This window comes from Plutella xylostella, chromosome 24 (genome assembly GCF_932276165.1).
Source record: "Plutella xylostella chromosome 24, ilPluXylo3.1, whole genome shotgun sequence".
NCBI classification, from domain to species: domain Eukaryota; kingdom Metazoa; phylum Arthropoda; class Insecta; order Lepidoptera; family Plutellidae; genus Plutella; species Plutella xylostella.
Window position 1 is genome coordinate 3,869,964 of NC_064004.1, and position 15,894 is coordinate 3,885,857.

Below are 15,894 nucleotides of genomic sequence, written 5' to 3' on the forward strand. Positions count from 1 at the left end.
TTGAAAACCAACAAATGACAGATAAAATGTATGGATGCTGTCATAGAGCTGCTGCTTTATTTTAAAAAGTATAATTTATTTTATTGATAGGAATATCAACAGCTTATCTCTAATTACATTTGTGCAGTATAGTACGGGTTATAGTTATATAACATAGCGAATTGCAGGTTTCCACGTATAAAATGAGGATATTGAGGATGGTTGTAGTTTCATTCACCTGCACTGCGCGCGTACTGGTACAGCTGTCGGTAAAGATGGCGTTGCAGGGCGCGCCGCGCGCACACCTGGAAACGAGGAACAGAGTACAATATACATTATCATATTACATGTATTATTATCTATATCGACCTTAGGCGGGTAGCTGGTAGTGGATAAGGAAGGCCGAAGACCGAGTGTTGTGGCGCTCCTTGAGAGAGACATATATGTCTAGCAGTGGATGATTATTGCCTGATGATGATGATGATGATGATATCTTGATTGGTGACACAAAATAACAGAACAGAAAAAACAGATCATAATAATATACTAAAAACAAGAAACAATATGCGGCCTTGTTGATGAGAGTGATCTCTTACAGGCAACCGTCGTCGGTTATTATTTTTTATATAAAATATACAGAACGTCGATTCCGCTCGCGACCCAGCACGTCAGTACAAAATGTCCAGTGAAACTCGGGTACCTCTGACAACCCCTTCGGGATCATAATCGTGAGCATATTTAGATAAAGTATTCTTCTTATAGTGCGGTCTCCTAGCGAAGGTTGGCAATCATCCTGCTGATTTCCGTCTTGGAGGCCCCCGCACGGAACATGTAGATACTATATGTACTATTATGTATGTATGTAAATATACACAATACCTCCGCATGGCAATCGTTGACGGCGCGGCCGCGCTCCGACATGTGTTCGCCGCTCACGCATTTTGTCCCGGTTGTGACGGCTATCACCTGCGGTTACAGAGGGTTAGGGTTAAATAAAGCTGCGTACAGACCGGGCCAACGAACACCCAACGAACGCCAACGGTTATCCCAACGATGGATATTTATCAAACATAATACAGGACAGATTGCACCAACGAAGGTCAACGAAACCCGTTCGTTGGGCCGGTGTGTACGCAGCTTAAGAAAATTATAATTCAAATAAATCTGATTTTTTAAAAACGAGTACTGAGTATGTCTATCTAACATTTCCGATACGACTGTCACGAGTACATCACAGCATCGATACAATTACATAACATAACAACAAGATTGATAATTTGTGGTGTTTGGACATTTTTGATAGAAGTTTGTTGATACGTTTAATTTGGGTATGACTGAATATAAAGAATGGATGCATCGAATATAATTTCCTAAAATATCACAGTATTGTACCAGTAAAATGGCTCTGACTCAGCATGTGCTGTATAGGAATTTTATACAGCAGCGCTGGTAATTAAGCCAGAACCAGCCAACCACCATGCGAATGCACATAAATATCATTCGTGGCAAACACAGCTAAATTAGAAATCACCATGCGTTGCTAATTTAGATGTGTTTGACCCGAATGATATTTAGCGTCAATTCACACGTACCACAACCACACCACCTCGCAGCGACATAATGTGGTCAAGCTGTGGTTACGTGTGAATTGTGTGACATCGGCTTTTTGCAGTTGCGTTGTGGCAGTGACAAAATGTCGTGTGTGTTGTCGCTGTCGTTGCGATGTGGTAACCACGTGGTCGTATGCAGTTAATAGGGAGAGGAGGTGGCCGCGGTGCCGCCGCCGCGTGGCGGCGTTGTCGACGCGATGTGGTTGCGATGTGGTCGTATTACACAGGTGGTCGATAACAACGGCAAAATGTGGCACGTGTGAATTGGATTATTCATTTTCAATACAAAATATACGCCCGACCACACGGCGTGGTTGTGGTGTGGTTGTGGCTGTGGTGTGGTTGTGGTACGTCTGAATTGACCCTTATTTTTTAATTGTTTAATACCCTCACCTTAGCCCCCTCCGGTCGGTTGTTGTAAGTGAGCACGATGCCTGCCAGGACCTTGCGCTTGGAGTGCACGATGTCGTCCTTCATCAGGTCGTTGAACTTTTCGTTCACCAGTCTGTAACAATTTTCATTGTATTAAGTTTAAGGCCCATATAAATGGGCTGGTATCTAGTCGAAATGAATTAGAGTTACTCATCAAAAGTAATAAACTAGATGTTATACTTATATCTGAATCTCATGTCACAGATAAGACAATATTCAATGTTAAAAACTTTTCAACGTACTTCACCCCCCACCCTGATGGTACATCACATGCCGGCACCGCAATATTGATAAAGACCAGCATCAAACACCATGCTCTCCAACCCTATCAAAAACACAGTATCCAAGCCACATCCATTAGAATTGAAGATACTTCGGACTACTTAAACCTATCTGCAGTTTATTGTCCACCCAAGCATAAAATTAAAGAGGAGCTATTCACTGACTTTTTTAATTCTCTGGGAAGCAGATTTATTGCTGTAGGTGATTTCAACTCAAAAAACACCTACTGGGGATCCCGTACTACCACGACTCGGGGACGCGAGCTGAAGAAGTGTGTGGACTCAATTCATCTTACACCCATATCTACTGGTGAACCAACGTACTGGCCAACTGACCCAAATAAAAAGCCTGATCTATTAGATTTCTTTATATGTCGAAATATATGTCAACTTCATACTCTTGTCGAGTCATGTTTTGATGGATCCTCTGATCACACTCCTGCCATCCTAACACTGAGCTCAACTGTTATAAATGTCGGCTACAACGAGACTTTATGTAACAAGCATACAGATTGTTCGCGATGAGAACAAAGGATGCAAATGAAAGATGCGAATTTCTTTAAATCGTACTTATTTGCCAAAAATAGATTACAACAATTAGTTAATTGTACACAGGCGCGTGGCTCGGTAGCCCAAAGGTGAATGTTCGAGAGAAGTGGTGGGGGCATCGGCCCGCTATCATAGATCATGGTAACTTTATACATTGCAAATTTGAATCTTATATACTAACTAAAACAGACTATCTTTGCGGGCGCAGACATCCTCCGGGCCATTGAAAGGTATTGCAACCTTTCAAGTTTTGTTGTCGTCCGCCACCGGCATAGGCAGTAGGCAGATGCGATTGAGAGCGCGGCGCACCACGCCACGCGAGGTAGACACGTCAGCGACGCGCGGGACTCCGTCGGTTCCCGGGAACAACTTCACCACTCTGCCGAGGCGCCAGCAGAGAGGGGGGGCGCTGTCGTCTTTCAGCAGTACCATGTCGTCAGTCTTAAGGTCCGTGCACCTGACCCGCCACTTGGTACGTTGCTGCAGTTCTCCGACGTATTCGTTGGACCAGCGACGCCAGAAGTGCTGCCGAACTTGTTCGAGGCGCTGGTAGCGATCCAAGCGATTGGTGTTGCAGTCCGTCAGCGTTGGTGCGGGCAGTGCAGTGAGTGGCCTGCCAATCAAAAAGTGTCCCGGTGTGAGGGGCTGTAGGTCGTCAGGGGAAGGACTGAGAGGGCAGAGGGGACGGCTGTTAAGGATGGCCTCGATTTGTGCGAACAGTGAGCTCAACTCTTCAAAGGTCAAATGTGCGTTCCCTAATATCCTACGCAAATGAAATTTGGCTGACTTGACCCCAGCCTCATGGTATCCTCCAAAATTAGGGGCGTATGCTGGTGTAAATTTAAATTCTAGGCCTTGCTGAGCTGAGAAATCTAGAACGGCATTAGTGTTCTCTTTCGAGTTCAAAAAATCTTTAATTTCGCGGGCCGCGGCTACAAAATTTCCACCATTATCACAGCTAATTAATTTAGGCAGACCTCTACGTGCAATGAAGCGCTTAAGCGCTAAAATAAAAGCATCCTTGGAGAGTTCACTAACCGCCTCCAAGTGTATGCATTTATAATTGAAACAAATGAAGATGCAAAGATAGCACTTCGTAATTTTACATCCCCTTCCTTTTCGGTCGGTGATAAGGAAAGGACCGGCAAAGTCAGTACCGACAGTAGCAAATGGAAAATCTGGCATAACACGCTCTACTGGTAGGTTTCCCATTATGTTTGTCATAGGCTTGCCTCTAAATCTACTACATACAAAACATTTACGCGCAGTGCTGCGGGCCAGATTTCGCCCACCTATAGGCCAAAATCGATCTCTTATAGATGTCAGAAGAAGCTGTGGCCCGGCATGCATGAGACGGAAATGTTCTTGCTGAAAGAGGAGCTGAGTTAAGCGACAACTACCATGCAAAAGTATTGGGTGTCGTTTATCATAATCATAATTGGAGTCACCAATGCGTCCACCTACCCGTAGTATACCTTTAGAATCAATGAAAGGATTGAGTGAGGCAATATTTGAGTTTGACTTAAGTGGCTTGTTTTGCAACAACATGAACATTTCCTTTTTAAACCAAGAATTTTGTGACTGTTTCACTAAAACAATAAGTGCATTATCAAGTTCAGATGCATTTAGAGGTTCTGATAGTGGAATTTTATTATTTTTGTTTACTGACTTCGCATTGTGAAACCATCTTAGAACACGAGCGTATGCACGCTGTGCTATTTTTAACCTTGAGATCCGTGAAAGATTGAGAGGAGCTTCCCCCACTAAAGCGGAATGAGCTTTGACCTCCGGCAAGTCTGCAACATCATGCGAATCCTCCACCGAGGATGGCCAAGAAGATTCTTCTAACTGTAAGAAAGGAGCGCCCTCCCACCAAATAGTTAGATCAGGTACGAGCTGTGGATCAACACCTCGCGATACGAGGTCAGCGGGATTTTGCGATGTTGGAACATAGAGCCAGGGGGCCTTTTCAGTAAGGTCAGTGATGGCTGCCACTCTATTGGCAACAAATGTCTTTAATTTTTTGGTATTCCGAAGCCAACACAACACTACTTTAGAATCCGACCAAAATATATGACGGTTGATTACAAATTTTAAAGCTTGGGTGACTTCTGAGGCTAATTGTGCGCCGAGCAGAGCAGCGCACAACTCTAAGCGTGGTATGGTAGTAGCCTTAACAGGTGCTACGCGGGATTTGGCACAAAGAAGACTCACCTTTACCTGTCCTAGAGCATTAGAAGATTTCAAATAAATACAGCTTCCAAACGCCCTTTCAGAAGAGTCACAAAAACAATGCATTTCGATATAAGTGGGATCATCTACTAAAACGCACCTATTTAATCGCAACGCTGCAATGCTGTCCAGACCTTCCACAAATTTTAGCCACTCCATTCTAATTACTTCCGGAATGGGGTCGTCCCAACCCAGCTTGTTAGCCCACAAGTCTTGAATGAAAATTTTCGGCCGAATAGTACAAAGAGACAGCAAACCCAACGGATCGAAAATCTGAAAAGTCGAGGATAAAATAGTTCTCTTTGTGAAGGAAGTGCCTGAAAATGGACTTATGGGAAAATGGAGACTGTCCGAGGTAGGGATCCAACCAATGCCTAATATACTGGTGGCGTTGCTGAAAACAAGTGCATCGCCATTATTATCATCACCCTGAGAAGGTAAAGACGGCATATTGGATCTAAATTTTCTTAAGTGAAAGCCGCCTTTAGATAGGGCCTTGGTTATGGATTGCTGAACGTGGAGCAACTCAGCTTCGGACTGCGCTCCCGTGAGCAAATCGTCCACGTAAAAATCCTTTTGTATAGTTTCTTTGGTGAGAACGTCCTCACATTCATCACCTAATTGCCACAGACAACGCGTGCTAAGAAAGCTAGCGCTTGAAAATCCATATGTGACAGTGTTCAAACGTAGAGTACGAAGAGGCAAGGACTCGTTCTCTCGCCACAGTATTAACTGAAGATTACGATCGTGTTCATCGACCATAATCTGTCGGTACATCTTTTCGATGTCGCCTGAAAGAACATATTTATGAGTACGAAAACGTATCAAAATATTAAATAGTGAGTCTTGAATAGTAGGCCCCGTCATTTGTATGTGGTTCATGGAGAAGCCGGATGTGGAGCGAGCGCTGGCGTCAAAAACAACGCGGCATTTAGTAGACTCACTGCTCTCCTTTAACACTGGATGATGGGGAAGATAATATTTTATCTCTGTCGAAAGACTCTCTGTCTCGACATGCTCTGACAAATGCCCTAAATCGGCATATTCGCGTATAAAATCGCAGTACAGTTCCTTGAGTAGGGGCTGCCGTTTAAAACGAGACTCTAGGTTCATAAATCTGTTTTTGGCCAAGCGAAATGAATCTCCTAAACATTCTCTATCATCACGCAGTGGAAGTTTGACAGAAAATCGACCATCTTTACCACGGTTTGTGTGCTCCACAAAGTGCTGCTCACACAGCGCTTCTTCTTCTGAAAGTAAAGATTTACTCGGAACCTTCTCTAATTCCCAAAATCTTTTTAGGTCATTATTGAGCTCTGCAAGACCTTCACTTTGAGAAAAGTTGCAGTAAGCCTGCGTTTTGTCAGCTACAGCAAAAATTTGACCACCTACCAACCAACCTAGTTTTGAGCTACGAAGTATCGGATTATTATCTCCTAAAGAGTGCTGCTCTGATCCTATCAGATCCCAAAAAATATCTGCCCCCAGAAGCATGTCGACTGTGGAGGATTGATTGAAATCAGGATCTGCCAATAAAAAACCAGATAAGTTAAAGCCCTCTTTTTGAAAGGAAGCTCTAGGTATTTGGCCAGAGATAGTCGGCAGCACAAAACAGGACAATGTTTTGTTGAAATTGCTATGCTTCGAATCGATACGAAGAACACAGCGTTTTGGATTTAATTTTAGTGAAGTAGCGCCGATACCAACTATGTTTATATTGGAAGGCTGAGGAGTCAGTTGAAGAGTTTGCATCACACGTTCTGTGATGAACGATGACTGGCTCCCGCTATCTAGCAGCGCTCGTACTGTCATACACTTATTATTAGACGGGTTGCTCAAAGTTATTTGAGCCGTACAAAGTAATATCTCCGGAGTAGATAAGGCGGACATAGAAGAGACTTCAGAAGTTGTAGGAATATCGACCACCTTTTTTTCTAGTACTTCGTGCAATAGGGAGTTGTGGCGTTGTTTACATATCCTACACGCCCCTGGGAGCCTGCACCGCCGAGTGACATGCCCTACACGCAAACAGTTAGTACACAGCTTTAAGTTAGACACTACAGACATTCTATCTTCTACCGATTTAGCCTTGAATGCAGAACAATCATAAATCCTATGTTGGCCCTTGCAAAATAGACACCCAAGTGAAGTAGACGGAGAAGACACCTTAGGAGTGGGACTACTATCACCATCAGTGGAGGAATGCATAACCTTCGAGTGGGTCTGTGCATGTGTTTTAGGCCGTGAATTTTGCTCGAACTGTTTTGTTGGCGCGGGTTTAGCACGATTAACAGTCTCAAGGACATCTGCTCGGCTTCTCAGAAATGAGAAAAAATCGTCTAGCGTAGGAATTTCATTTAACGAACCTTTAGTTTCCTCCCACTTAAAGAGGGTTTTCGAATCTAGTTTCTCAGCAAGTAGGTAAATAATCAACACGTCCCACTTTTCAGTAGGTAACCCTAATGTGCTAAGAGCGCGTAAATTCTTTGTCACGTGATCGATTATAAAACGCAACGACTTTTCCGTTTCCCGAACTGATTCAATGCTAAGCAAAGATTTTAAATGATTATTTATCAATTGACGCTTATTGTCGTAGCGTTCGCGTAAAAGATTCCAAGCCTCCTTATAATTTGCATCATTTACTTCTAAGTTCGAAATAACTCTCGCCGCTTCTCCCTCCAAGTATGAATTTAAATAATAAAATTTATGAATATCTTTAATTTTTGTATTTTCATGTACTAAGGAACTGAACGTCTGTCGGAACTCAAGCCACTTGAAGTAGGTCCCGTCAAAATTGGGGATTTTTATAGTAGGTAATTTGAATCCTAGATAGTCATTATCATCTTGATGATGACAATGAGAGGAGGAACGACGGGAGGAATGGCTAGCCTCATCCGGTTTTGAAGGAGTGTTGTCATCGATTATCTGTTGAGCTAAAGCTATACAGTGATGGAAATCCTGCTCCAAAATTTCCCTAACGGACAACTCAAGTTCCTGCGTGGACACATTAATGACTTCAATTTGACCCTGTACTTCATTAAATTCGCCAAATAATGCTTCGAATCTGATTAGTTGACTTCTAAGTTTAATAACTTCATACGGAGAAATTGATTCTAATGATTTCGTTGTTTCAACCATTTTTTTAAACTTCGTAACACGGCCTTTAATCGAACTCCGCTTAGCATTTAAATCCTTGATACACATTTCAGATTTCGAGGCATCAGTATCAGGCATTTTTAAAAACAATTAGTTACTCAACAAGTATCGATAAGAAAATATAGCATACGCCCCTTGCTTTGTTGGCACGACGACGCGGCCCACTGTGCGCGCAGTCAGCTGACGATGACGCGGGTGCAGGGAGCTCGTGAGGCCGGGGTCGGCGGTGGCGCGGCGCAGCCGGCCGCCCGCAGCACGAAGCCTGGTTAGCCTGGCACTCGCCCGACTACTGCGACGCTGGAATAGATGGTTGCAAGCGTGTGTGTATCGAAGATAGTAAGCAAAATAGCTTAGAAAGGGCAATGCGACTGTGGCGTAAGCACTAATGTACCACTATATTACGGTATATTTATCATTCATGAAAAATACGTAACAAAATTATGTTGCTATTAAACACTGTAAACAACTATTGCTCTCGTTAAAAAAAAGACCTTATTACAGAGGAATATGTGTTATCTAATAATAAATTTTATGATCTTTATTCAATGAAAGGTCATTAGCATAAATACAAAAGAATTCCGATCGTCCGGCGCCCGGACGCTTGGTAACAATAGTTGTTTACTACAAGTGAATTTTACGAATGAATCAGTTGAGTATTTTAATGCAATTATGAATTGGAAATATTTTCGATTGAGGAATGAGATTATTATGAATTAAATGTTCATGAATGAAACCATGAAAACAAATCACTAGCCAAGTGAATTAATTAGGGTGAGGAAATTGCATAATAAGCTTGCATAGGCGTGCTAATTCGAAGCGTAAATCCACTTACAAAGCTGGGGACATAGGCCTTTCTACTTATAAGTAGGTGGGTACACCAATAGTAGCACAAAATAGGCACTGCTAATTAAAGAGTTAGACTCACTGAACTCACAAATCAAGGGCTAGGTAGGTAATAGGAATAGGAACGGGCTCACTTGACGGCAAGGCGGTAGCTGGCGCTGGCACTGCCCAGGCACCGGGCATGGACCTCTGAACTTGCTGGATGGAGACTCCCGTCGAGGAATGTGTCACCTCTGGCTGTCACCACTCGAGGCGTGGCTGGATGCGCCACGCGGACTGGCTGTGCACGCTCTGACTAGGTGTGCTGGACGCGCTGGATGCACGCTCGATGCGCACGCTGGATGCACGTGGACATGCACGCTGGATGCGCGCTGAAGATGCACGTGGATGCTGGCTGGATGCGCACTGAAGATGCACGTGGATGCGGGCTGCTGGCTATGCACGGTTGTGCACGCTGGCTGAGCACGCTGGTTCCGTAAAGGTTGTGCACGTGTACTGCACTCTGGATGCGGCTGGATGATCTTCAAGATGTGAGCTTGCTTGGCACGTGGCGATGGCCCTTTTGCGCCGTTCGTTTTCGGTAATGGCCGCCGCGGCCGGCAAGTTCTATAACGCCTTCGTGAAGATGCAGGTCCTGTCACGGTCGCCAAACTTGTTCGCGATGAGAACAAAGGATGCAAATGAAAGATGCGAATTTCTTTAAATCGTACTTATTTGCCAAAAATAGATTACAACAATTAGTTAATTGTACACAGGCGCGTGGCTCGGTAGCCCAAAGGTGAATGTTCGAGAGAAGTGGTGGGGGCATCGGCCCGCTATCATAGATCATGGTAACTTTATACATTGCAAATTTGAATCTTATATACTAACTAAAACAGACTATCTTTGCGGGCGCAGACACAGATTGGGACAGCTTCCAAGATTACATAAATGATAATATTGACATGCACATGCCCCTTAAAACCAGTGAAGACGTTGAAACCGCATGCTCATACATCACTAACCTTATCCAAGTGGCAGCATGGAAAAGCTCACCTGAGGAGAAGCCTAATATACCTAAGCAGAATATCCCTCTTCATATTAAAAACAAAATACAAGATAAACGCAGATTGCATAGAGTTTGGCACGCCTCAAGGCACCCAAGCGATAAAGCAGCTCTAAATAAAGCATCTCGTGAGTTAAAGAAGATTCTACAGGAAGCTAAAAATGCCACCGTCAAACACTATGTTACCTGTCTATCGGCCAATGGTAAAGGTGATCATTCACTGTGGAAAGCCACTAAAGGGCTGAATCAACCCCAAATAGCAATTCCACCAATAAGATCAGGAACAACCTCATGGGCCCGGAGCGATAGTGAAAAAGCAGAAGTATTTGCTAAACATCTCGCGTCAGTCTTCCAGCCAAACGAAGGGGAAGAAGATACACTGATAGATGAAGTGCTAAATCAAGACTTTCAACTGGACCTACCATTGAAACCTACATCCCCGAGAGAAATCCATCGTAGAATTAAAGAGCTGGAAACCCATAAAGCACCCGGGTTCGACCTAATCACACCTAGAATCCTCAAAGAACTGCCTAGAAGATGTGTTGTATTCCTCGCATGTCTATTCAATGCTATCTTTAGAACTCACCATGTACCGAGTATTTGGAAGGTATCTCAAATCATACTAGTTCACAAAAATGGGAAGCCCACCGACAGAGTCGACTCTTATCGCCCTATCAGCCTGACGCCGATACTATCAAAGTTGTGGGAAACAATTCTCCTTCATCGCCTTTCATCTACCTTGGCTAAGGAAAACATTATCCCAGAACACCAATTTGGATTCCGAAAAATGCACGCCACAATTGAACAAGTCCACAGAGTATACAACGCGGTTCGGCAATGCTTCGAGAAGAAGGAATACTGCTCTGCTGCATTCATTGACATTCAACAAGCATTTGACAGAGTTTGGCACAAAGGTCTCTTGTACAAAATCAAGACACTCTTACCTCACTCATTCTATCCTATCTTATCATCATACCTCAGTAACAGACTATTTCAAGTCAAACAAAAAGAAGCAAGATCAAGCCTCTATGAATGTAAGGCAGGTGTCCCACAGGGATCAGTCTTGGGTCCAGTTCTCTACAACATCTTCACCTCGGACATGCCCCAGACTCCGAGAGTAACTATAGCCACATATGCTGATGACGCGGCATTCCTATCCTGTGATCGTGAACCCGAAATTGCATCACTAAATCTGCAACTCCAGCTGGACCAAACAAACATTTGGCTTAAGAAATGGCGCATAAAGGCAAGTGCTCAAAAATCAAACCACATCACGTTCACACTCAACAGAAGAGACTGCCCTGGTGTCAGATTGGGCGATGCTACTTTGCCCCACTCCAACTCTGTGAAATACCTTGGATTCCACTTGGACAGACGATTAACCTGGAGCAATCACATAAAAAAAAAGAGGGATGAACTGAACTTAAAATTCAAGAACTTATACTGGCTGCTGGGTCGACGGTCTGTTCTTTCAGTTGACAACAAACTTCTCATATACAACAGCATCCTGAAACCAATATGGACTTATGGTATTCCTCTATGGGGGTCAGCTGCCAAATCTAACATAATATGCTTACAAAGGGCTCAAAACAATGTCCTAAAAGCCATATGTAACCCACCTTGGTTTATAAAAACAAGTGAAGTTCACGATTACCTGGGGGTACCGACAGTACAGGAAGAAATTGCTTCATATAAAATGAAATACAAGCTCAGACTGGCAAATCATCCCAACTCACTAGCTTCTAATTTGCTAGACCCATCTAACCTGACTCACAGGCTCAAGAGAGCAAATGTGCTGCATTAATAAAGGGGTACTCTGACAATGTTCAGATCTCTCTGAACGTCAATGATCTTTCCACAAATCTGATAAAAGTCTGGCGACTGATGGCAGATGCAACAAGAAAAAAAAAAAAAAAAAAAAAAAAAAAAAAAAGTTTAAGGCCCGTGTCGGCAAACGCCGTGTCGGTCGCCCCCTCAACCCGTTGGTCTGATGATCTGCGGAAGGTAGCCTCTGGATGCAGATGGCGGCGATCGTTAGGAGAGGCCTATGTCCAACAGTGGACTACAGAAGGCTGAGAGAGAGAGAAGTTTAAGGAATTTACAATAGCTTTGAAGGGTTTTTTTAAATATCGAGCAAATTCCATCACACACGAAAGATTTCCCCGCACACGTGACACCCGCAAGTGTTTTTTTCATACAAGTATTTATTGAAATGCGTGGAATGGAATACCTATGCATGCGGGACGCGGGAACCGCGTGCGTGATCAAATCCGCACGACTATAAAAACACCCTAAAGGGATAGGTTAAGTAAGACAGACTATCGGTCTGATATGATATAGTGGATGAGAAAGGCCGAGGACAGAGTGTTGTAGTGAGGGAGGCCATTATCCAGATGAAGATGATTACAAGCTGATGATGATGGTACTAACTTGGCGACATGGTCAGCTAGGCCCTGCGGCGAGGGACTACTCACTGCTTGTCGTGTCGACGGCAGCTGGCTAGAGCCTACGTCGATAGGTACCCTTCTGAAGGGCTAGCACGAATCGAACCACTGGCCAGAATCGAAAGCAATTTGTATGACATCTTGATCAGCGCCCCTATCGGTAACATTAGAAACTAATAACCATACAAATACCAGTGTCTTTCTTATCGACTTAAGTTGACAACACTGCTGGTGATCGCACTGCTGGTCAGTTAGTGCGAGACCCAACAAACTGACATGGTCGCCCAAGCCCGATGGCGTCATAGCGCGGGCGTCAAGTTAGCATTCTGACGGGCGCTAGTACCTAACGCTTTCTATTTGACGAAGCCTTAATAAAGATGATGGTACTAACTTGGCGACATGGTCGGGCAGGCCCCGCGGCGGCGGGTGCGGCTGCGCGGCGCTGGCGGCGGCGGCGCGGGGGCGCAGCCTCCTGCAGGCGGCGAGGGGCTACTCACTGCTTGTCGTGTCGATGGCAGCTGTCTTAAAACTACGACGATACTACAGACTGTATATGGCACTAGGTGCCACAAATGCACTCGTTTCTATATAAAAACCGCGCGTACCGATATTTGTTCCTTTAGAAATTATTGAGACTGTCGGCACTTGTCGTGCCGATGGCGGCTGTCTTAAGCCTACGTCGCCGTCGATACACTTCTATAGGGCTAGCACGAATACCATTGGCCAGAATCGATAGCAATTTGTATGATATCTTGATCAGCGGCCCTGTCGGTAGCGTTAGAAACGAATAACCATACAAAAGCGCTCTGTTTGACGGCACATCATAGCGTCTTAGCGCGCTGTCAAGTTAGCGCTCTGACAAACAAACCCTTTGTCACGCGCAGTTGGGGCATCTAGTGTCAAATATGTCTGTGCGATGGCAACAAAAGCGACTATATATAACTATAGGTACTAACTTGGCGACATGGTCGGGCAGGCCCCGCGGCGCTGGGCGGCGGCGGCGCGGGGGCGCAGCCTCCTGCAGGCGGCGAGGGGCTACTCACTGCCTGTCGTGGCGATGGCAACTGTCTTAAAACTACGTCTATACCATCGACATATATGACACTAGGTGCCAAAAATGGAGTAATTTTTTTGAAAACCGCACTTTTGACACTGAAAATGACAGCTGGACGGAACTAAATGTATCAGCCAAAAGTTATCAGTTCAACCTTTTGACACACGCAGTACGTACACTTGGGGCATCTAGTGTCAAATATGTAATGTAACTATACTAACTTGGCGACATGGTCGGCCAGGCCCTGCGGCAGCGGGTGCGGCTGCGCAGCGCTGGGCGGCGGCGGCGCGGGGGCGGCGCCTTCTTGTAAGCGAGCTAGGGCGGAGCGCGCGGCGGCTAGTTTTGCTAGCTTCTTGCTGGACCCTGGGCGGGAAAGGATTATGGGGTAAAAATAAAACTGGCAACTCGCGAGTCGGATTAAGAGTATGCGTATATACAGTATAGAAAATAACGTCGATGAGCAATGGGGCCTAGCCATTTTTGCTGCGTTCCAGGTGTAAAGGGTCTTTACAGACGGAAGGAAAGGCAAACAAGTACTTAGCGTACACAACTACACACATCTAGAATCTCGAGGTTTCCTCACGAGGTTTTCCTTGACCGTAAGAGTACGTGGTATTTAAAATTTAATCAAAATTAAGTTTTTTTCTTGCTAATAAATTAAATATGTAAAGCAATAAAAAAACTCACCATATCCCTCAAACTGCTGGTCTTTAATCACACACACCACTTTGAACCTCATGCTGTAGCTTAGTTGCAGCGGGGCTGGAACAAAGAGGAATAATAATAACTTGTGGGGACATCTCACACACGGTCATCCGACCCCAAGCTAGGCAGAGCCAGTGATATGGGTATCGGAAAGCTACTGACACATATACATATATTATATTAACATATAATGCATTCAATCATTGGGAAAAGGTAAACAATCTTTGTGTGTCCTTTTATTTGAATTTATTCAAAAACCGAAGTTTGAATTGAATTTTGATTTGATTTGATTTTTACGCACTGCTATTGATTACATTGTGGCGCCATCTGTACTAAACACACTAGAGGTCCCGGGTTCACTCACGGTTGGTGGACTCCAGGGGGGTCCCATCTCCGAAGGTGCAGTGGAACTGCAGGCCCGGATAGGTCTCGTACAGCTGGTTGATGGGACTCTTGGCGGCGGCGGGCGCGGGCGCTGAGCCGAACAGACTCGCCGCTGGAGACTGCGGTTTTGACGGCGGGGGTTGCGCTGGAAACGAGATTTAAGTTTGTGAAAACCGCGTCGAAATCGGTCCAGCCTATCGCTAGATAATCGCACACAAAACACATACAGGTTCAACTGAGAAAATTGTTTTTGAAGCCGGTTAAAAAAAGAGAACTTGCTATTAAAGTTTATTATATATATTTAAGTCGTGATGGGTTGTGATTCATACATAATTATGGTTCGTGTAACTTACGTTTGGGCAAAGCGGGCAGCGGTTTCGGAAACTCCTGTTTCATTTTCGCTTCGAGACACTGGAACTCCGAAGCTGAAACAAGACATAATTTAAGGTTGCAGCTTAGATGGATACAGCCTATGATGTGTGAGTTTTTGTATTAAATACAACTTTCGAACACTGATTTTGCAGTGAAATCTAGATACCTAATTAGGACTTGTTGCTTCTCCATAGAAACTTTGATGATTTCGCGACTTTTTACTATGGAGAATAAAAAATTACCCCCTGAGTCACTTCCTTTCTTTACTACGGCTTTTGCAACACCTGTAGATAGGTATACTTACTCGGCAGCCTCGCTACGTCGTCCTGTGCAAAGTCGATATCCTCCTGGTGCCGCGGCGGCAGGATGACGCGGCCGGCGCGCGCCAGCAGCGTGCCCAGGCAGGCGCTTGTTGTGCCCGCAGCCTTCGAACGTCATGTCGACATACAGGGTGTTGCTAAACTGGTATACAAAGCCGGAAGTGGGTGACTCAGGGGGTCATTCTACTAGTTTGAGAAATTCGCGAGAATTAGCTAAATATACCACATTTGCAACGCTCTAGACAGCAACCGAACGTACATTTTAACCAGCGATGCCAGATTGTTACAAAAGTAACATTTTACGTTACTTTTGACCTTCTTATGTTACGTCCATATTACATGACTCACTATGTATATGTCAAATATGGAATTTCTTTGACCCGTGCGTCGATTATAGGTAGGTTGAGTTCATCCACAGGAAAACGGCGCCGTTTTTACGCTCTGTAGACAGTAACCCTCGTTTGTTTTGCATTAATTTCCGTATTTTG

General features: G+C 44.5%; 3 protein-coding genes across 3 annotated transcripts in view; all 3 read right to left on the reverse strand.

Annotated features, from left to right (window-relative positions):
* Window positions 1-2,714, reverse strand: part of LOC105388218 (double-stranded RNA-specific editase 1) — a 38,122-nt gene extending 35,408 nt beyond the window's left edge. Inside the window, exons 1-4 of the mRNA XM_048629750.1 lie at window positions 2,701-2,714; window positions 1,977-2,094; window positions 859-945; window positions 218-284 (exon numbers count right to left, since the gene is read on the reverse strand). Of these exons, the coding sequence (XP_048485707.1) occupies window positions 218-284; window positions 859-945; window positions 1,977-2,094; window positions 2,701-2,714 (286 nt within the window). The remainder of the gene's footprint in view (window positions 1-217; window positions 285-858; window positions 946-1,976; window positions 2,095-2,700) is intronic.
* Window positions 2,715-2,879: 165 nt separating this feature from the next.
* On the reverse strand, window positions 2,880-4,607 carry LOC119690589. Its single transcript, XM_048629936.1, has one exon. It carries the CDS (start codon window positions 4,403-4,405, stop codon window positions 3,095-3,097), a length of 1,311 nt encoding a protein of 436 aa, XP_048485893.1. The 5' UTR covers window positions 4,406-4,607; the 3' UTR covers window positions 2,880-3,094.
* A 9,229-nt stretch (window positions 4,608-13,836) lies between these two features.
* On the reverse strand, window positions 13,837-15,513 carry LOC125490476. Its single transcript, XM_048629751.1, has 5 exons — window positions 15,391-15,513; window positions 15,068-15,139; window positions 14,695-14,859; window positions 14,313-14,387; window positions 13,837-13,988 (listed from the first exon to the last, which is right to left on the reverse strand). Exons 2-5 carry the CDS (start codon window positions 15,108-15,110, stop codon window positions 13,837-13,839), a joined length of 435 nt encoding a protein of 144 aa, XP_048485708.1. The 5' UTR covers window positions 15,111-15,139; window positions 15,391-15,513.
* Between the last annotated feature and the right edge of the window lie 381 nt (window positions 15,514-15,894).

Bases quoted from the DNA above. Each gene is read 5' to 3' on its own strand.
- LOC125490476 (XM_048629751.1), bottom strand. From the start codon at position 15,110: ATGAAACAGGAGTTTCCGAAACCGCTGCCCGCTTTGCCCAAAC. The intron at 14,860-15,067 runs GTAAGTTACACG...TCTCGTTTCCAG, and splicing joins GCTGCCCGCTTTGCCCAAAC to CGCAACCCCCGCCGTCAAAA. The intron at 13,989-14,312 runs GTGAGTTTTTTT...TTTCCCGCCCAG, and splicing joins CCAGCAGTTTGAGGGATATG to GGTCCAGCAAGAAGCTAGCA.
- LOC119690589 (XM_048629936.1), bottom strand. From the start codon at position 4,405: ATGTTCATGTTGTTGCAAAACAAGCCACTTAAGTCAAACTCAAATATT.